General features: G+C 42.0%; 1 protein-coding gene across 7 annotated transcripts in view; it reads right to left on the bottom strand.

The window, feature by feature from the left end:
- Positions 1-200: 200 nt before the first annotated feature.
- AGFG1 (ArfGAP with FG repeats 1) overlaps positions 201-22,861 on the bottom strand; it is a 62,552-nt gene continuing 39,891 nt past the window's right edge. For 2 of the 7 annotated variants that reach the window (XM_073674422.1, XM_073674420.1), the window contains exons 6-14: positions 20,365-20,484; positions 14,364-14,546; positions 12,745-12,826; positions 11,295-11,371; positions 11,015-11,098; positions 9,181-9,282; positions 2,830-2,997; positions 2,640-2,731; positions 201-947 (exon numbers count right to left, since the gene is read on the bottom strand). In XM_073674422.1, coding sequence (XP_073530523.1) covers positions 888-947; positions 2,640-2,731; positions 2,830-2,997; positions 9,181-9,282; positions 11,015-11,098; positions 11,295-11,371; positions 12,745-12,826; positions 14,364-14,546; positions 20,365-20,484 — 968 coding nt within the window. In that variant the 3' untranslated portion in view covers positions 201-887. Of the gene's footprint in view, positions 948-2,639; positions 2,732-2,829; positions 2,998-6,065; positions 6,236-9,180; positions 9,283-11,014; positions 11,099-11,294; positions 11,372-12,744; positions 12,827-14,363; positions 14,547-20,364; positions 20,485-22,861 lie in introns of those variants that run through there. The other 5 variants (XM_073674421.1, XM_073674426.1, XM_073674425.1 and 2 more) reach the window with 5 other exon arrangements.

The raw sequence follows: 22,861 nt of genomic DNA, 5'->3' as shown, positions 1-22,861 counted from the left end.
CTAGTAAAAAAACATGCTCGGGTACCAAAAATTAGAATTTTACCCAAGTTCAATACTCACATGATGTCACTTGATGTCAGGTGGTTACCTACTGTATCGCCCAGCATTAAGTGCCATCTCTACAGGCCTAATGACAGATCAGGCCCCTACAGCACTGTTAATCATATGCTACCAAAAAAAGATTAAAATCACACCCACCATTTTTCTAATATTTTAATATTTTTTCACCTGCAAACTGTAGCAAAACATTATTAACTTTATTATGCAGAAATGAATCCTCAGTATGGAGATTTTTAGGCGTATAGAAATGGATAGCTTTATTGGGCAAAATAAACGTTTGTGGGATTGTTTCCATTTTTTAGTGAATAAAATTGATACATTTTCATTGAACTCCCACATCCCTTTAAGCCAGATTGCTAAAATTATTGAATTCTTTTTCAGTTACACGGTGGACTCACAGACCCACTTTGCTCTTCCACTTAGCATAAAGTGTTATGAGTTAGAAATACTGATATGAATAATTATCTAGTCCCTAAGAAAAAAAATATATATGTACAGTACTGCAGCTTAATGAATATGGAATCTGCAATAACTTACCAAATTTAATATACATGATATGCCCTCAAATAGCCCCTTGGCTGCCCATAGACTTGATAGTCATCCTCTAGGCAGTCAACGGATTGAATGATAAAGAAAAGGCTTCCCAATTGCACATATTACCTTGTTTTTCTTCCTTTTTTTTTTTTGTTTAAATACAAAAAAAACTATAGTTGCAGGCTCTGCAAGAACTCCCTGTGTTTAAAGCTTACGCTGGTCAAACAAGACAAACAGTGCAAGAGGCAGTACATGTACGGTGATGCCTGGTAAGCTCCTGTGTTAGTCTAAGGCTATAAGAAAGGATTTGTCGATGAACTTCCTGCTGGAAACTGTCCCGAGGGTGCCCCGGCCTACGAAAAGGAAGAAAAAAAGAAGAGTCATGACTCAGAAAGCAAAAAATGTAGTGTCATGGGACAATAGAAAAAACTACCTGTTAAAGCGATACTGAAGTCTTTTCACACCAATATGAAATTCCTTTAACCCCTTTATGAAGTGGGGCATACTAGTACGCCCCACATCATTACCCCTGCTCCTGCGCTGACCCTGCACTGAACCAGGCACATGCCAGCTGATTTATACAAGTAACATGTGCCCGAAACAGCCGCGTGTGGAAACCCGATCCACCTGCGGCTGTTCACCAGTTAAATGCCGCTGTCAATCTCTGACAGCGGCATTTAACACAGTCAAGCAGGAAGCGCGGCATTGGCCCCGTCCATCGGTGACCCCGTTATATGATCATGGGTCACCGATGGGTTGGCATGACAACCCGAGGTCTGCAGCAGACCCCTGTGGTTGTCATGGCCAGATTGCTAGTGGTCGGCGCTCAAAGCAAGTGAGCAAATCTGCTGCATACAGGCGATCTGCTCATCGCGTGTATGTAGCAGAGCCAATCAGGCAACTGCTGCTTCTAGTCTCCCATGGAGACTATTGAAGTAAGCAAAAAGTGTAAAAAAAACAACTTTTTAAAAATAAATATATATATATATATATATATATATATATATATATATATATATATATATATATATATATATATATGTTTAAATCACCCCCCTTTCGCCCCATTCAAAATAAAATAATAAAAAAAAACACATACACATATTTGGTATCGCCGAGTTCAGAATCGCCCGATCTTTCAATATAAAAATAGAATTAATCCGATCGGTAAACGGCGTAACGAGAAAAAAATGCTAAACACCAGAATTACTTTTTTTTGATTGCCGCAACATTGAAATAAAATGCAATAACGGGCGATCAAAACATCGGATCTACCCCAAAATGGTATCAATAAAGATGTCAGCTCAGCGCACAAAAAATAAGCCATCACCCAGCCCCAGATCCCGAAAAATGGAGACACTACGAACCTCGGGAAAATGATGGCTTTTTTTTTTTTTTTATAGCAAACTTCAGAATTTTTTTTCATCACTTAAACAGAAAATCCTACACGTTTGGTGTCTACAAACTCGTAATGGCCTGGAGAATAATAATGGCTGGTCAGTTTTAGCGTTCAATGAACGTGGTAAAAAACAACAAAAAACAAACAACTGTGGAATTGCATTTTTGACAAAATGGTCAAGGTTTTTTATATCAATCTTTATCTCCATTAAAATGTTTGAGCCAAGTTTGGATGTTACCCCGTATCTGTAGGATAGGGGATATCTTAGAGATTGCTGGGACCAACGCAAATCCCAAAAATGGGGCCCTGACTTAATAGAGTCAAACATGTGCATCTCCACTCCATTCATTGTCGGTAGGACTGCCAGAAAAAGACAAGTACATCACTCAGCTATGCCAGGCAGTCCAACAGAGAACGAATGAAGAACCCGATTCAGAGGGGGCTCTTCAAATCACCATTTTTAGGACTGGTGTGGATCCCAAAATGTAGCACAAACCTTTAGGGAGGAAGTAAAGGGTTGCGATAATTTAATGTTTCTCCTACTAAGAATGAAGCTAATTGTAGACTGGACGTGTGAATCTACAAACTGAAGTATGTGTGTACTACAAAGCTTGTAAGTACATCAATGGAGATGAAACACACTTACCATGAAAGGATTACTAGAAACTGCAGGAGCTGCAACCTGCCCAAATGGAGTAACCACAGACTTTGCTGGACCAAACACACCAAAACCAGCTCCTTAATAGAAAGCAAAAGACACAAAGGGGAAATGAATAAAGATATCGCAGGTAGTTGATGTCAATTGAAGTTGGTCTTTGCTGGAGCTCATACCGTACCTTGTATATTACCATTAGGTTGCTGTGAGAAAGCAGTCTGTTGGGGGAAGGCCGTCTGAGGGGGGAATGCAGGCTGATGAAAAGTGCCACTAAAGCTGGTAGGAAGACTGTACGGTGCCGATGTCCCGAAACCAGCGGGCATGCTTAGCGAGGCTGTTCCAAAAGAAGCTGTTTCAGATACAACCAATAGATACATTAGGACGCATAAGAGAGCAGCAGATGCCTAAACCAGGACTCATAAATGTACTATGAGTGTGGAGGTCCCTAAAAAATAATAAAAGGGGCTTGAACTTTACCAAGCTGGGTGAAACGGAGGGACTAACGCGAATACACTGAGCTGATGGGTGGGTTGGTGACGAGTGCGCAGTGACTTTCTATTTAAATGTGAGTAATACTTCTATCAACATATTTCATACAGTCACCACTAGAGGGAGCTTCCTGCTTTCTATACGGTATGGAATTAGCTCCCTCTAGTGGTGGCTGGAGCACTTCATTCTTTAAAGCTTTGCCTGTGCTGTGAATTTGGAGTTCAGTTGTGCAAAAATGGGCTATAGAGATATTCTGAAATTAATCTATGGAGGATTTTGAGCTAAAACATAAAATAAAAAGGTGGCGATTTCCTGTAAAAATACATTCACCTTGTTTTAATATAAAGTATCTAAACCCAATTTCTATAACAACTTTTTAAGACTAGACGCTGCCTAAATACCTTTTTTGTAAAATTCATCCACTAAATTGACCCCCACAAAAAATATATATTTTTTATTTTATGCAGATTATATTGATGAAAAAATATGATTAAATTGTAGCTGGTATAGGGTTCCCACCAACACGTATAATAAGGAACTACGGGTGTGCCCACACAGGAAAGATTTACTGGAATTTTTCCATCTCAAATTTATAAAAAAAATATTTGTTTTTCCCCAAAAGGTTTAAACTTGACTGTACTGGCCTCACTTGGCACCAGGACTGTGGAGTAAGTAAGCCAAACCTGCGACTCTGACTCCTCAATTTCCCTTACACCGACTCGGGATAGAGGGATGGATAGGTAAATAGAGGGATGGATAGGTAAATAGAGGGATGGATAGGTAAATAGAGGGATGGATAGGTAAATAGAGGGATGGATAGATAGATACAGGGATGGATGGATAAGTATATGGATAGATAGATGATAGATAGCCATATGGGTGGATAGCTGGAGGGAGAGATGAAAGGATGGATAGATAGAGAGAGGGATGGATGGATGGATAGATAGAGGGATAAATGAAAGGATAGATGAACGGATAGATGGAGGGATAGATAAATGGATAGATAGAGGGATGGATAGATAGATAGATGAATACATGGAGGGATAGATAGAGTGTGATAGACAGATGACAGCTACAGAACGCAAATAGTACATTGCACATATCGCACATATTGTTCACACATTGTACAGAAAGCACATAATAATCACCTACAATATTAGCATTAGTTACCTTCCTGTGACAGAGATGAGCAGTAGTACTTTCAGTTTCTCACTTTCTCCAGCTCGGGGCCCAGGAATCGGATCCTGTGCAGGACAGGCACCCCTCCCCCCTCCTCTCTCTGGTGAAGATGGCAGAAGACAGGACAGAGGAGGGGAGATTGCCCCCTGTAGTCTGGAGCAGGTGCAGGACGGGAGCAATGCAGCATACAAGTGAGATTTGATAGGTGCGTGCCCCTGCTTCTAGAGGGGGGGGGGAGCTGCCCCCCCTGCCCCTCGCTGGCTACGGCCATGATTCACACACAGCGTTTTTGCGGATCCGTTTTTTGCAGTAAAATGCAGTGACTCTGGGCATCCCAGTAAAGTCAATGGGTTTCAAGATATGACATTCAGACACATCGTTTTGTGAGGATCCGTTTTTGGTCTCAAAAACGGATCCTCACAAAGAATGAGCATGTCAGTTTGTGTGGCGTTTTTCTAATCTGCTTTTGCTATTGAAAACATTATCTATGAGCTCAAAAACCTTTCAGGTGATGCGTTTTTTTAAAAAGCTGATCTGCTTTTGCAGCTGAAAAAAATATCCTCAAAAAACGCAGCAAAAACGCTGTATGTGAATGTAGCCTTAGATCAGGAATAGAACAGCCATTTATAGGACATTTCATAACTTTCCCAAATTCCTATGAAAAAATATTCAGCACATTCTGCATTGAACTACTGTACCCAATTTATTATATATTTTAGGAGTCGGTCCATTTCATACCGACTCCACCAAAATGAGCACCGACTCCAACTCCACAGCCCTGCTTGGCACTCCATATACCCACTGGACTGTGCTCATGCTGGTCTCGTATACCCTGGACTCCAGCAATAATTGCTCTACTCATGTGATTGCTGCAGCCAAAGAGACGCTAGTTACAGAGATCACAGCGGGTACTGACATCAGTAAGGTACCAGTACAGGGAGCCTCCGCAGTGCCAGGAAAGGCAAGGCCAGTCCATAGTTTTGTTTTTTGGGATTTTTTTTTTTTTTAATTTCTCTATTTTGTAAGGCCAGACATTCTGGTCCAGTTTTTCATGGATTTGCTCTATTCTGCAATAAATCTTATTTGTAAAAAAAAAATATATATTACACGGCATATAATTTTTTTTTTAATTTGATTTAATCTATATTTATTATTTAATTTTTTAAAATATATTTTCATTACAAATGGATATTTGTGCAGCATCTTTCACTACTCGCTTAGTTGGAGTCTATAAGCATTGCTTAAGAGTGGAAAATGTTGCAGCGCCACCCATACAATACAGGGGAGTGGAAAGATTCCTGCTTATGGAATAACCTCCTTGTTGCTGATATTAAAAGGGAATTAAGAAGTGGCTTCATAGTAGAGAAGATGCATAAGCGGTCCCTCATACTACCATGTGATTGTGGCTGACACCCAGAGAACAAGCTTCGCTGGCACAAGGACAGATATGAGAACTCTGATCACGGCCAAGTTATATACGATCTCATCAAATAACCACAAAAACAAGGGGAAGATGAGAACAATGGCGCAGTGAACTGCATTTTGGTAAGCAAATACTTGCGTTCTGAACACAAGGCACAGTATGAGTGACCGCTTTACAGTAAATGCTACGTCACAAGCACAATTTAGACCCTTACAAACATGCACAAATGCGAATGGGTCAATACTCGGCATAAACAATGGCGGAATGCATTTATCCAAAGGAAATCACAAAGAAAAAAACAGATCACAACAAAATAAGGAATAGCTCCAGTAGACCAAGACCTATTCAGACAGGTGCATGCTCATACGTTTCCACACACAGGGAATGAAACATAGGGAACTGCAACAGGAAATCCTGGGTAGAAACATGAGACGATCACCTGTATTTATAGTCTGGCATGCGAATGGGAAGACTGGGAATGCCCTTGGAAAGAAAACTGAGACATTGCAGGGAGCATTAACCATCATAAACTGAAGTGAGTGCAGTCAGATCTACATACTACGGAGACAACATCTGCAGAGTGTAGCACAGCCTTTATATTTATGACCAAATACATTAAAGGGCATCGGTCAGCAGGTTTTTGCCATGTAATCTGAGAGCAGCACGAGGTAGGGGTCGAGATCCTGATTCCAACAATGTAACACTTAGTTTACTGGGTGCAGCAGTTGTGACAGAATCAGTTTTCTTTGCTGCAGATCTAGCAGAGCTGGGAATGCAGAGCCCTGTATAACTCCGTCCACACCACTGATTGACAGTTTTCTGTGTACACCTTGCGTAGGCAGAAAGCTGCCAATCAGTGGTGGGGCGTGGTTGGACCAGAAGCCATGAGGCAGGATGTCCTGCAGTGATAATTTCCGGCTACGTAAACACTGAATTTATTCAAACAGAAACACAAACTAGTAAGTGACACATCGCTGGAATTAGGGTTTCTGCTCTAACATCACGCGGCTCTCAGAACACACAGCAAAAACCTACTGGCAGACTCCCTTCAAAGGGTTATTCCAAAAATGACAAGTTATCTCCCATCCATAGGACAGGGAATAACTTTCGGATTGCTGGGGGTCTGAACGATGAAAACCCCAGCGATCCTAGGACCGAACATGTGAAACTCTCAGGCAATCCCATACACAATGAATGATATAGAGCCAGGGACTGCTCATCTCAACTCCATTCAAGATGGGGCCCAGATCTCAGGACTGATGGGGTCCCAGCAATCAGCGAGTGATCTACTATTTGATGGATAGGAGATGGCTTGCAATTTTAGGAGTAACTGTTCAAAGAGGTTAGCCCATGGTGAACATTTATCACTTTGGTGAGGGTCTTAGTACTTGGACGCCTGCTGTTCACAATAAGGGGGTCCTCAAGTTTCCGTTTTTTTATGGAGCAGCTGTCAAGCATGCGCACTAGTGCTCCACTCAACAGTACGGGGATAGCGGAGTACAGCAATCAGCTATTTCCAGCACTCCCATAGATGCCAAAGTATTTCACATGTTCAAGAACGGCTCCATTAAAGGGAGTCTGTCACCCCCTGGGACTTTTCAGACCACTAATATGGGCATACAGGTGATAGGAAGGTGAATCTATACTTACCTGTATGTTCCATATTAGAGGTTTGCTTGCTTTGAAATAGCTTTTTATTGAATTAGTTTTGACAAGCTTCGCGTCCAGGGGAAGCAAAGAAATCCCCGCCTATTAGCTTCATTTCGATATTCCCCACTCCCCTGCACGTCATAGTGCTCTGTGACGTCCAGTTCCCAGCCGGATGCCGCGCCTGTGCAATTTACCTGTACAGACGGCGCTCTTCTCCCTGCTGTCTGTGCAGCCTTGTGGAGCAGGAACCTTGTACGCAGGCGCCAGGAAGGCAGAGTGACTCGCTGGCGCCTGCGTACAAGTTTCCAGCTCCACAAGGATACACAGACGGCAGGGATTACTGTGCCGTCCGTACAAGTTAAATTGCGCAGGTGCGGGATCTGGAAATTAAGTTAATAGATGGGGATTTATTCGAGTCCCCCGGACGGGAACCTAATCAAAACAAATTTAATAAAAAGCAATTTCAAAGCAAGCAAACCTCTAATATGGGCCATACAGGTAAGTATAGATTCACATGTCTATCACCTGTAAGCCCATATTAGAGGTCTGAAAAGTCCCGGGGGGGGGGGGGGGGGGGTGACAGATTCCCCTTAAAATGTGGACTCAGGACTGCCTTCTTGTGATTTTTAGGAATGCCAGCAGTAGAACCCCCACTGTTCAGACACCTATCCTGTGGATAGATCAGTCTCAATCTTGGGCCGCCCCTTTAATAGGTAATCCCCATGGCAAAAAAAAAAAAACAGGGTTAGGCTATGGTCACATGTCCAGTAATCATCCGTTAGAAGGGATACAGCAAAGCTTTGCAGAGAACTTTTTTTATCCGGCTTAAAAATTTTTTAAAAAAAAACTGATTTCAACTGGATCTTTTTCTTTTTAATGAACAAAATCTATGGAAAATGGTTCGGTTAAGGAATCATCCGTTTTCTTTTATATGAAACTGATCCAGTAAGCAAAAAAACGGATCTTTTTTAAATCAAAGAAAAACGGATCCATTTTCTATAGAATTCAATCTTAAGAAAAAATGATCAGTTTTTTTTCCCCGTACAATAAAGTTGTGTCGGCACAACTTTTTTGACAACGGATTGCAGCTGGATCCGTTCTAACGGCTCATCACTGGACATGAGAACATTGCATCAGATTTTGTTTTCCCAAAAGCAGCACCTTTCCTTGTCCGTGGGCTGAATCTGTATGATGCCGACTCATCCAATTGGACAGGGCTGAGGTGTAGTACCAAACTCAGCCCATGGGTAACACTGGATTCTAATCCCAGATAACCCCTTAAGTGTGCAACCTTTAGAAACGTAAAGTTTTTTGTAACATGTCTGAGAAGAAGCCCAATATGTTTGTGCCAGTGATGTCAGACACTGTCTACCCTGAGACTTTGTATGTCCCATGGCTGCACAATGTCAATCTCAGTGTCGCTGTGGCTTCCTATGGTGAATGCCATTGTGTAAAAGATTTATCAAGTCCTCGTAATAACAGGACAGGAGCTTTGGCTAAAAATTTATGAAATGCTTGGGTGAAAAAAAAAAAAAAAGGAAAACACAGGAAACGTGCAAATGGTGAGATCTGTAGACTTACAGGTGCCATCATAAGCCTTGCAACAAAAACATCCAAAAGTCCACATTAATACAAGACAAAAACAGCAATATGCAAAAAAAAAATTAGATGGATTGATAAAATGTTCCATGATGTGAGAGGTAATGAAAAGTAAGGAGTTGCAAATAATGTGAATGCCAAGCATGGCATGCCATCAGCACCAGGGCTGGAGAAAACGGGCAAACTACTCACAGACATCCATTGCTCCTGCAGCTGTCGGTAGTCTGGTCTGGTGGAATGGGTGAAATGGGGCACCTGGGTAGTCCATCTCGGTCGTGTGACCATCACGGACTCCTGGTTGAGAATTTAAAAAGTGGTCTTCCAAGGTTCGTAGTTTGCTAATACAGTACAGAGCAGGCATGCCAACTGTGAGGGAGGAAAGCTCCAGAGAAGTCTTGGCGTAACAAAGCGGCCTTCAATACATGGTTTCAGGAAAATCTTCTGAAGAATACAATTTTACTTTAAAGCGAACCTGTCACCACTAGTTTGGAAGCCAAACTGATCACACAGGCATGTAGAGGGAAGGAGTCAGGTCCCTCCTCAGTATATTTTTCAAATAAGGCTGAGATCCCTTTATAAATAGTTTTCAAAGTGTTGCTGCGCCATAAGTAAATCCGGTGACCACTGACAGGGCGTATCCTCTGCCTCTATCCCTCCTGTCATCTCTGACCCGACATCCTTGCTCTCTTGCATTTCTCGTCTGGAGTGGGAGCAAGGGCAGGATGTGTGCAGGGTAGGTAGATCCGAGTAGAAGCTCAATTAGCCTTCTGGGGACATGGCTGCTATGTTGTGATAATTATTATACCAGACCCTTCATCAGGAGTCTCTACTAAAAAGTCATACAGCGCTGGAACGCTTGGAAAACAAACTGAGGCTCTGACTCCCAAATGGAGCTGACAATTACCCTTAAAGACAGAACTGAACAGACGGAGTATGATACTACTTAGAGGGTTGTATCCTCAGAGACATAACGTACAGAAAACTGCGCTATTGGGATCTATGATAGTCCGAACAGGTAAAGCCCTCATACATCGGTATCAGTGGGATCAGCGAGTACATCTGGGTCCTCACCAATCACCCACAACTGATCCTTTAGTGCTTTGAAAAATAAGCCGATGCCAGAGGAGGCTGGGAGCGGCTCTCTCAGAGATCACAGGAGAGCTCGGCCGAGAAGTTGGGGGAGACTGCTGTTGGCTTAACGATCCTTCGGCTGACAGCTATCTAATGTGTATAGGGGGCTGTAGGGGGTAGAAATATCAAGAAATATCCTATTGAGGGCTTTTGCCACCAAAAGATATTCATTGCTTATCCACAGGATCCACTCCGTTATTTACAGTATTCTCATGGACAAAGAATGAAGCGTTATCGATCAGCTCAATTCCTTGCCAGAAGACCATGGGACGGAGATCCTCACTCTCGAGATTCTTGAGTAACCATATCAGACACTACTGAGTGGTGCCATTTTAGGTATATCAACAGTGTTGGGATTAGAAGTAGGAAGGTTTCTGCTTGTATTTATGCCTTTTCTTACGTTGGCCATACATAAAAAATAGGAGTAGGTTGATGTCTGAACAACCAGTCAGCCTTACACACTGCAGTTCATATTGGCCACTACAGCCATCCGAACTGGACACACATGTGCAATTACACTGGGCGATGAACTAAAGATCTCTCTGGGAGTGTTCAAACAAAAAGGACTTTTGTCCATTTGTCGGCCGACTTGGTTTCATAATATGGCCGTCCGATTGGTTAAAATGACTATTCGTTATGATGGAGATTGTTCATGTTCATCAGCTAATGTCTAGTGTGTTTGGGCGCCTTTACAATCTATGCTGCACCATGTTATAAGGTGTTAATGATTCCAGGACTGGTCCAGCTCAGAGAGAAGAAAAAGTGACTTATAATAGAAGGCTCATATATCTATGAGAAAACTGTAGAACAGTAATCACAGTAAGGAAGGCAGACAATTATACCAACTCCTAGAATATCAGCATTTCTGGTGAATCGTACAGGACTCTCCCCATACCTGGAGGCGCTCGTCCATTTGTCTGGAACGGGTTCACAGCAGGTGCAACGGAAGCAGAAACAAACGGGTTTGTAGAGGCAGGAGCTAGAAAATGAACATATAACGATTAGTAACCCTGGTATATAATGTAATATTCCACTCTAATTACCGGAGATGGATTTGGTGGGATAATTACGGGGACATTGTGTTGTTTTATCCAGAATTAAGTTACTCAGCTCTGTTTACACTGGCATTCGGCTTCCATCAGAGCCCCTAATGGCAAGATCAAAAGATGTCTTACCTCCAAAGGCTCCCGCAACTGACGGAGCAGGGTGTGTGTGCGCTGCTGGGACTGCAGCAGGGATCCCAAATACATTGCTGGAAGACACACAGAAACCATCTTAAATCAGGCATGAAAGATGTCTGCTACCTTCCAAGACTATGCAGCTGTCAGATCACTTTGGACAAAGACAATTTAAACAGTTTCCTGGCTCGACGGAACAGCATGCGCTAAGCCATAAAGGATAGGTCTGAGGTTAGGAAGAAGCATTTACCTTGATTTTTCTCAAACAGCTCCCCCCTCATGACCATGGGCAGTGTCTGGTATTGAAGCTCAACATTACTCAGGCAAATTGGCCCATTTACAACCTAACGATAACTACACTATGTCTCTGATTTATCAAGACTGACAATTCTCACCCTGGTCTTGAGGAGGCGGCGTGCTGGAGTAAGACGCTTCAGATTCATGTGCATCTAGTCAAGTATCGTGCGACTCAAAACAAATCGTACTCCAGTCAGTAACTGGAGTAAGATTTGTAGCGTAAGGAGCTCCACTGCTTGTTATAAAATTTAAGAGCGGGGATTGCCACGCTCCCATCGAGCCCCAGCTGCACACATTTTGTCGGAACTGAGCGAAACTGGAGTGAGACCTCCATAAACAACAAAATTTTAGCATTGCTTTGTGTTGAGCCAAACTTTTGTAACTTTTCAAAGCTTTTTATGCCAAAATTCTGGGGTAATAGCTTTTGATGTGGCTTCCGTAATTAGGAAATCCTCATTATTCTTGCCACATGAGGGATAAAACGGAAATGGAAAAATTGACTTATCAGTGTATTAAGCTCAGTGGTGCGATCCGTCACTTGATGCCTCATATTAGCTAATTTGCATAAATGTAACCCCTCTCTCGCAAAATGAAACAAAATTCACCCACAAGTGCTTCCTAGGAGCAGCAGTCAATGTCTGACCCTATTAGTCGTGAAACATAGTCAGTGACAATAGCCAAGCCAAAAACTCATTGAAAAATTATTCTGTAGGTGGATATTGGGTAGCTACCTCTCCACCGTGGCACTTGAAAGACAACTTTCTTTCATTTGCACACTTTTCAGTCGTGGAGCATGATCAATAAGAATCCGCACTTGACTGGTTTCCTTAGGAGAACCAATAGTCCCCCTTCCCACAATCGTTATATTTCAGGATATAAAAAACGAATGAAGTTGATGAAAACCTCATCTCTCATAACACAGAACACTAAATAGACATTTTTATATAGAGATTATGTGGACATAGCTATCTTTACTAAATATGTAGGAGACTACTTGTTTCACCGATTAATAGTGATATCTGCTTCATAGTCATTGGATACCACCAAATCTTCTAAAACCTGAATTTATGTAATGTTATTCCTTTTAAACATACAATAAAATAGTTAACCAACTAATCTGAAATGAAGAATATCCTTAACTTAGACATACTTATCGGTTGGGGCTGGAGCAGCTGGGACGGGCGCAGAAGACACTGGTGCACCACTGTAGCCACTTCCTTGTGTACTGCCTCCTGGAAGAAAGGGCTCTTATAAGTGGACACGATAGTAGTAAATATCTGACAACAGATCAACTAAAAGTACAGGTTAGAGAATCTGATTGGCTGCCATGAGTAATTCCACCACTATACGTTATTTAGGTCATCTCCTATAGTAAGTCTTTAACAAGGAATGGTAACTATCTTATAGCGACCCTATAAATCCACAGCCCATCTCTTAAACTTATACTTTACTAGACCCCTTTAGTTCACCAATCCATGGGGGTCTTTTCATAGGCCCTTCCTGCTACAAAGCTCTGGTCCCGCACATAGAAAGTTATATATTGACTGATTGATTTCTAAGTCGGTCATGACCACCAGTGCCTGGTACTTAAGACTGCAGCCAGGCTGCTGGAATAGCTGCAGGATGACCTTTGTGGATCCATATATGGGTGGTGACCAGGAAAGTATATCTTTACTAAACAGGAGATAAATGTTGTTTCTACCGCCTGTCATTCTTCAAGGTTTTTGGATGCTACTGAAGAAAAAAAACTGAGTTGTGGAAATCCTGCAGGGAACAGAGGGGTTAATTGCCCGCTGATGTTATCAATTTTAATCTGGAAAACGGAGACAAAGGGGAGGAGCTTGCAGATAAGACAGTGGATGGGAGCAACTGCTGCAGCCAGTGTTCCTACAGCCAGACACAAAAAAGGGAGGGAGTGGAGGAAGGCAAGGTTGAGATTCATTAGACATAGAAGATTTCTTAAAGGGGTATTCTCAAGTTATAAAATTGCTTTAGTTATTTAGCATGAAAATAAGCACCTTTGCAATGTACTTGCTTTTACGATCTGCTGTCATTCTCCTTCAATGAGAACCTTTATCTTTCATAGTATACAATTGGTTTCATTGAAGCTCGGCCACTAGTGTGCCTACACCCTGGCCAAATGTGCAAGAAGTTATATTCCAGGAGAGGGGGTTAACTCACAACATCCCAGTCAGCTCTGCCAAGCCTGTTTATTTAAATACAGCAGATAGCTGTTCACCTCCCTCTCAACTCCTGACAAGCTGCTATTATAAATCTTGCAAAGTCACCAGCCTAAGCATCGGCTTCCCACAAAGCAGGGCTCATAATCACAGCTCGTGCCTCTCGCTTGCCCAAGCTGTGCGCTTATTCAAATGCCCTTTTATCTCAGTGTAGACCCCAGAACAAACCATTGATAGCTGACCACTGATGGCTGAATGTGTTACAGCAGAACTTGTGCTGAGCTATATAATTCTACCATAACTTAGGCACTATTATTCACCAGAGCTGTCACTCAAGGAGGAGAGCCCGCCCTTCCAAAAACCAGGAAGAGATGAGACCAAGGAGACTGCTAAGCTCTGAGCTGCTCAAGAGACAACTTGAGAATACCCTTTTAACATACTTCTCAGTCTTAAATGTAACAAGATACAAAATAGAAGAGAAAGATGAAGCAAGTGCTACAATATTTTTCTGCGTATTTTATGTTTTGTGTCCCCTTATGCTATTCACACTTTGTCCCCTAAGATTTTTCCAAAATTATGATAATCTTACCTTGCACACCGCTGAAGATATTGTCTAAGTCTGCGAGAGCTGCATATTTATCTGCTGATGGCTGACTTGGTTTACTAACAGCAGTCGTTTTACTAGGTCCAGTTGAATTAAAGGCCCCAAAGTCAGCACTGGAGGACTTGGGAAAGTTGTCAAACTGAGCAAAGTTCGCATTTGCATTTGTACCTATAAAATAAAGCTGGATTTCTTGAACTAGTCTGGACAGATGCTGAAACATTCACCTAAAGCAGTAAAATGTGAATCTGTGTTTAAGTTTAAGAACATAAAGGCAGAAAGCTGGAACATCACAGTAGTTTCAGGCCAACATGACAAGATCATTTGTTTTTATTAAGTTTGTAGAAGTTGAGAGAATTATATAAATAGACCATCCAAAATCCATCTCAAACAGTCCAAAGTGTTCGTAATCTATGAATTTTGAAAATGTTAAAAAACATAACTTTTTTACAAAATTAAAAAAAGTTAAGATTTGGATAGCTATGGACATTACTTGCCTGGAAAGTGTCACTTTAAATGCACCATTCAAGGGATACCCTTGCTATCCTTTTCCAGCTGAAGCCTGTGCCGTCCATGGCGGTCACCAATTGAGTTTATGCAGAAAAAACTATGACTTCCAACCATTGCAGTTGGCCGTATTTCCAGACTCCTGAGTGGCTCATGGTCTTGGGCATCACAGGCAGCCAGGTAGAAGACAGTGAGGAGTCCGGCGAAGAGTGCTACACAGAGTTGTAGGTCAAAGACCATCAACCACTGCAATACTAGCGGGCAGGTCACTATACCTCAATTATCAGATTACAGTAAATACATTATTATGAACCCCCTTTAATCCATTCACAAACACAACATCATCTAGACTACAATATAAAAACTACACACAGCTAGTACAAATAAAACATCAGAAGTCGCCCCATGGTGGGACGGGTAAGACTTACGGTAAGAGGTCTGCAGAGAGAAAGCAGACGTAAAGTCACCAACACTGCAGCTGGTAGAGAGCGTTCTGAACGCTGAGTGGCCATGAAAGGTGAAAAAAGAAAAAGAAGGGATTGCAGAGGAAAAAAAAAGCAATGTTTAAAGAAATTAAAAGAAAATTAGAACTAAAAAACAAACAAAAAAAACACATGCATGACCAAATGAAAATGCAGGCCGCTAATACTGAGCAGCATTACGAGAACCAGGCGGTATGGACCTGGTACAAACACACCATACACGACTAGAAAGGGGGCACCATGGTGGGGACCAAAACGAGAGGAAGCTTTCTTTCCGGCTTGTCTTTAAAGATACAAAGAGTCAAGACAATAACTTAACAGGCTTTTTCCTCTGGACCACCCACTACTGTCTTCTGGTAATTCAGGAAGGCCGTGTTATAATCTGGAGCTCAGCACATTCCTCTGACAGTCCATGTTATTATATTAGAGCGTCAGGAAAAGCTGGGTGTTGGGAACAATCCCTTACACTTTCTCCACCACTGAAGGAAAGCAGGAAGCTGGAACATAAGGAGGTGCGGACGTCCTAATACAAGGGAATGTGGGCGAGAAACCGAGGCTAATGCTACATGTGCAATTTTTATGGATTAGAAAGAAATAGATTTTGCCCCTGACTGCATCCGCCTGTAGGAGACAAAGTGCTAATGTGGCATAAAAATCATAAAGCAGGTGACGAGCACTGCTCAATCCGCATGGACAGGTGAGGACTGTGTGAACGTATCGGCCAGGACATGTGCACAACCCGGTGACATCATTCACCTGCCCATCGTGCACACGACCTAGCAGAAAGGTGCAGCCGTCATTAACACTGCTCCCCTAATGCAGAAGGGAGCATAGCTGGAGGCGGTGTTAGGCAGTGTTCACAACTAGCGCAAGTGCTGAAGGCTTTTTGTTGCTTTTAATCTGCATGTTTTCTGCAGATCTTCACACCAAAAAAGCAATAGTAATTTTATTTCATAAATGCCTTTTACAAAGCGCTTTCCTTTTTGTTCTACATGCATTTCTTGAGGCTCCCTATTAAAGCCTATGGAAACAAAAAAATGAGAAAGGCCCAAAAAATGTACAGTTGAACAGCGTCTTTAAACACGCAGTGGGAGTATTCGTGAAATCACAGAGTTTGCTTAGCCAGTTCAACGCAGATTTTCTGTACAAAATAATAGAGCATTCATGCTACGTAGGAACACAGCCTGACTAGTCTTTCACTCAAACATCACAGATCATGACAGGCCAGACTAGACATGCCATCAAAAGGTACAAAAAAAAAAAAAAAAAAGACTGAGCTGTTTTTATACTAGACAAAAATAAATAATACAGAGGACTCCGCTATAATCGCCTGTATTCATGAGCGCAGCATTTCCTGAATGACTGATGGCAGCGCCGATGAGCCATAACATGGAAACCATGGACAGGTGAAGTAAATAACATTGGTGACAATGGCATCTAACAAGCGGTGGGATATATTAGGCTGCAAGTGAACAGTCAGTTATTGATGTGGTGAAAGCAGGAAATACGGGCAAGTGTAAGGAGCTACTGACCAAACAGATCCCAGTAGACAAATGGATTACTGCAGGTCTTGTGGGGGGTTCCCTGTACATAGTAGTCGGTACCTACCAAAGGTGGCCAAAGCAAGGCCAAAACGTGAAACAGGGACAGGATCATGGATAGGATGCCCTCTATGGGAGGAGGTGAGCTGGGAGAAGTAGTGTGATGCTGGGAAATCTTGACTACTGACTTTTATATGGATGTTATATGGACTTCTATCACATGTCTAAACTTTGTTATGGGCCAAATACAACCCTTTATGTAACTACATGTACCCTAAATGGCAGGGGGCCACTTTCAGATGGATAGCACACTGTAAAAATTTGGTGTTGACTTGTCTAGAAAACAAAGTCCAATCCTTGGAGACCCTATCTCACAGCTTACAGGACTTGGGCTCCACTGCTAATTCCTGGTGCAGATACTACAGGTCACCTTCAGAGGTCTTGTGCAGTCCATGCCTCAAAGTGACAGATGTGTTCTTGCAGCACTTTCACACTATGTTCGGCAGGAGGCTTTTAGGTTATGGCCGATCAGTGCATGTAAGCGAATGTGCCCGTACACATCAGCGAACGTCAATCCTTGGTAAGACCAGGACTAGACTAAGGGAACTCTTTCTTCTGGACTGTAATAACCTCAATAATGGTTGTGCTGTTTGGTCTAATAACTAGGTGGACCTCTCATGCTAATACACCCCCCTTAAGGTTCTCGTGTAAATGCTGCATTTCTTTTCAGTGGACACTTAAGTTTAGAGGGTCTCCATTTGTCACAATAGGGACAAGCGGATACTAATAGCTTTATAGTGATCAACAGAAAATAGTTTTAGGAACATTTCCTAGAACAAACCCTGATCATTAAAGAAAAAGAGGTAATTATGTACAGTTGGGCTTTGCTGATTATTTTTTTTATACTTCTTTAAATGGCTATCTGAAAATTGGAGATCAGGGTTGGCAAGATTGGGCATGGTACTCGGCTTGATCTTATAGACTGTTCTGTGCCGGCCTAAAACACAGAGGCATCTACCAACCCCTGATCATCAGCAACAGCCGGGACCGGGGTATGTGATCCTGGCAGCATGCACGGTGATATGGTCCTGGGGTTAAATGAATGAGAATCCACTTTATCCCTGTGACTGGTGACGATTTAGGTCACGGTCCTTTTTCTTGCTTTGCCTGCTCTCTTGCACAATTCCTATGACTTTCCCCTGCTAATCTTCAGTAAGCCGTTTCAAGTGCAGGAAAGCAGCCAAGTGAATGTTTCTACTTACACAAAGTCTTATTAAAATCCTTAAAAGAGTCGTCATGCTTGGATAGCCAAGGAGGGCAACGGTTTATTAGTCACCTCGGACCAACCATCACAAAATGCGCTCTCACAGGAAGGACTGTCTCAGCTGGTCCTCACAGCAGGGCAGTCTCATGTGTGGTTGTGGAGCGTATAATTTACTGGCCTTGCGTTCCCATAGTACAGAGGGGCAGATCTGTCACCACATTTCACAGAACTCAATGCATACACTATGAAAGAATGTCAGACCTGAGGAGGCGGTATACTTACTTAATACGGCTGCATAATTATTTTTGGAGGGTTTTATGCCTGATAATATAATGAGCATTTTAGGCGTCCAGAGATAGCTACACACCTAAAATGCTTGCCTTAATATCCAGATTATACAGCCACCATGACATGGATTTTCAAAGTAAGTATATCAGTCTCATCAGGGCAGTGAGCCATTTCATAATGTATGTAGTTATTTTGTGAAATCTGTTGACAGATCTGCTTTAAACTTTCCAAAATAATGAAAATGTATTTTGCATTATGAGTTATAATGGCATAAAATAAACTGTATGACATTGGGAGCAATAAATAATTAAAAGGGTAGCCCAGATATTGAGAGACTGAATGCCAATTCCTAGGAAACGTCATCAATATCAGATCAGTGGGGTGTGACACTTGGCGCCTCCACCAATCAGCTGTTACTAGTTCCCACAACCGCCATAACTACATTATGTATGAAGCCAGAACAGCACAGCTCCACACACTGTAGTGGCCGTTCTCAGGTACTGCAGATCAACCTAAATTCACTATAAACCAGCTGATTGGTTGGGAAGTCGACCCACACAATCTGATATTAATGGCATATATAAAGGATAGGCCATCAATATGTCAATCCTGGGCTGCTCCAGCTCTTGTCACTCTGCCATGCTATTCAAAAACTTGATTGCAGAGCCGGTTCTTCTAGCAAAATTAAATTACACCACGGCCAGCGGTCAGTGCTCAGCTGTAAACCATGACACTAGTGTTAATAAACTCATTTACACAGGTCGATAACCTGGAGCGAGTGTCTGTTAGAATATTGGTTTCTGGATTATCAGTATGTGTAGACATGCCAGCAATCACCGACAAATGAGCAAAACGCTCACTCAGTAAGAGATCTGATCGTTCTCTGCAGCACATTGCTCTGAGTAAACAGGTGATGTGCTGCCGATAATATTCTATGTGCACAGAATGATCGTATGAACAATCGTTCTGTGCACAGATGATTCTGGTCTTTACCTAAACAGGCTTTTAAACAACCGGATTGGATTGCACGTGGCCGATCGGGTCGGTTGCATTGTGTCTAAATCTATAAATAAGGAGTCGAAAATACATCCTAATAAAGGAGGTCCATGCACATTAGACTCCTGAAGTTGCCGATATTGATGACAGTATAATGTGCATGGGGGTGCCGGCTGACTTATGGTCAGGGGAGATGTCAATCATGCATGTCTAATTTGGGACTGCCGACTGTATTATTCTCTCTCAAGATACTCCACCGGCTGATGTGTCTGTCAGCGGCTTTCTCAGAGAACGCAGGAGCGCTCGACAGCCATCTAATGGGTAAGGCCAGCTTAACTCTTTACATCAACTGTCTAGTAGAAGAAAAAATAGTGTTCTCCTACATCTCTGAAAGGCATCTTAGCTATCCAAGCACCCAGAGGTGTGGCTGTAACCCATGACAGTGAGGGAGTTAGGCGTAATTAGATAAGACTAAAATGTAGTTTTGTGCCATCAGCCTCACATCTCCATGAATCATGACATTTGTGAGTGAATGTACATTGTACTATATGGCAGAAACATGTAGTGCCCTCAAATGGGGACTGAATATTAACATTTACACACAAAACAGCCATAAATTATGGGGGAAAAAAGGAAAAGTGTAAAGTATCAACAACTATTTTAGAGGAGAATAGCCATGCTGGAGATATAACACGCATGAAGGAAAAGCATACCAAGAAACAGACATAGATAGTATAAGAAAGGTTACACACATTCTATCTATCTATAAAGAACACAACACGTATAATGCACAGCACTGCAGATGTAAGATGTAAGAAACACAACAGGCACGAGAACGGAGATGTCAGCACCTCGCTGTCCGCTAGGGCACAAGGCGTTTCCTACACAAGCTGCAGGAGAGGCAGGACTACCTGTATGTAATGGCTGGGTGGGTGTCTGACTTGATGAGGGGAACGCTCCGAAACTACTTGCGCCACTAGACTGTCCAAATGCATCAAAGTTTGCAAAGTCTGCATTGGCAGAATTGTTAGCTGTAAAATGTGGAAAACAGAAGGGAAAAACAAAATAATATAATGGTGTTAATGAGGATGAGTAACATAATACTACAAAGTAACGCAAACATGAAAAATAAACAGATCATTAATCAGTGAAGACACGAATGTCTAATGTAGCACAATGAGGACATGGCAGTCATTATTACTTATACTGGGTAAAGATGGAGAAGACGGGGTTGTGGGATGTGGCAGTGATGTGCATTTACATGCGGTTTTGCAACATGGCGGGTCCTTGGCGACATCATCAATGTGTGATCAGGGCAGGCACATCCAACACAACCACCACAAAGACAAAAGGGAGCTCCGGTGGAGTTTTAGGGAGGGAATACATCAGGTTGGGCACTCCACCAAGGAGTGAGAGGGGTGAATACTGTCTAAACAGCGAAATACAGTCGGAAGGAAAAAAAATTGGACATTGCAAAAAAAAAGGGAAATGTCCAAAGTTTTATAACTTCGTCTCACTCAAATAAATGTATAGATTGGGGTAAATCAGAATACTGTTTTTCGCTGCTCCAGACAGAACACCCAATGTAGGAGAGCACAGCGAGATGTGACCCCCCACGTAGCAGACACAGCACCGCCATCTCCCATGCGTTGTGATTGGTATTGTACAATGTCAGCCTCACATGGATCATATACTGATGACAGAACACCATCAATCCCAGACACTAAACTTCACAATTAAAGGGAATGTGTTGTCAGAAAATAACCTATTGTTTAAAGATGACTTTTCACCAATGTTTGCCTTATAAACTGTACATTCTTGTACATTAAAAAATGTTTTTCTGCTTCTTGATTCTGGCACCTAATGTGTGATTTTTCGTATTCCCTTGGGCGTTTAATTTTGTTCGGCTCCATGGAGGTGTGCGCTCATCCCACTGGAACACTGTGCACTCATAAAAAGTCAGAAAAAGTAGATTTCCACAGATCTGACCTGAAATGCATGTGCAGAAATGTACAGTTTATAAGACAAAAAATGATGAAAGGTCGTGTTAAAATAAAGTACAAAAAAATAGTAAAGAGGGTCTTTTTCCATATCACAATATGTATTAAAAAAAAAATATGTATTACGTTTGCAATTTTCACACTGGCCCCAGGACTACCCTAATACAATTCTTCCTGGGTCTTCAAGGAAATCCACATTTACAATAGCAGCGATATACTTGGTCAGACCCTCGCATCTGCCTTTAGTATCGAAAAATATAATGAGCATGTGAAATTATTGTGAAGGCGGGGGACAGGGATGAGTGATGAAATTACCTACAGTGATTGGAGGATCCTTTGCCATCAGCTGTGTGTACAGGTATTTCACTAATCCTGCCTCTGATCATGAGACTGCTGAAAAGTCTTCTATAAAGATCAGGAAGTTAGAGTCTAAAATAGTCACAGTGGCCTGTGTGAAAATTGCAAGATTTATCCAATTTTTATTTTTAAATAGATGAGAAAAAAAAAACATTAAAATGTAAAAAAAATTAAATTTAACACACAAAACTTATTTAAACAAAAGGTCATTCCTTTTAAGACACTAATACAGAACCAAAATTGTTGGCTTTGCGTCTATTACAAAAGAATAAGTCAAAATTCAACCATGTTTTTATATTTTTTCATAGTAAAAAAGGTTCCGTTAAACATAAAACAGAAAGGAGTGATGTGAACACGGTTATGTATAATGGGATGTGAGCTCAGCTTACAACTAGACTTCCCAACAATGTGTAGAGGTACGAGATCTCATTAAAGACATAGCACTCATTATTTTGGCCAGAATCCAGAATAACCTGATACTACTTCTCGCCAAACCCTAAATTATTCAGTAACCCCTTGCATTATTAAACCTGCCCCTCGACCAATATAATCGCAAGGAGCAAGTTGGAAAAAAGTGACCCGCACTAACAAAGCTCTAAACACATGCGAGGCATTTAGGGCTCCTCTCACATACTGTACATTTAGTAATACGCAACTTCTGATACATGTTTTCTTAAAAGGGGATGTACACAATGTAACACCTGTTCCCAGGGTGCTTCCAAAATAACACATACATTCACCCTTAAGTTTTTATCTACAACAGGAAATTCTCTACCAGACCGGCAGCACTGCTCCATTTCTGCTGCCAGCGTTCCGCCAGGCTCTTGGCTTCCTCTTTAGGCAATGCAGCGGGGGTCACATGGCTGCTGCAGCCAATCAACAGCTGCTAATCTGCTGCAGCTCTGAAATTCCACTCTCTGTCCTCTGTATATCACGATATCCAATTCTCGCTTACACTTGTGATAACTACAGCTGTATGACAAGCCATATCTGTCAAGATTAAAGGGAACCTGTCACCAGGTTTTCCCAATGTAATGTAGTACCAGCACCT

This window comes from Phyllobates terribilis, unplaced genomic scaffold (assembly GCF_046119375.1).
Source record: "Phyllobates terribilis strain yellow unplaced genomic scaffold, ASM4611937v1 Scaffold_3__8_contigs__length_932513732, whole genome shotgun sequence".
Classification (NCBI taxonomy): domain Eukaryota; kingdom Metazoa; phylum Chordata; class Amphibia; order Anura; family Dendrobatidae; genus Phyllobates; species Phyllobates terribilis.
Note: the sequence above shows the minus strand (reverse complement) of the source record. Positions and strands in the feature narration are given on the sequence as shown.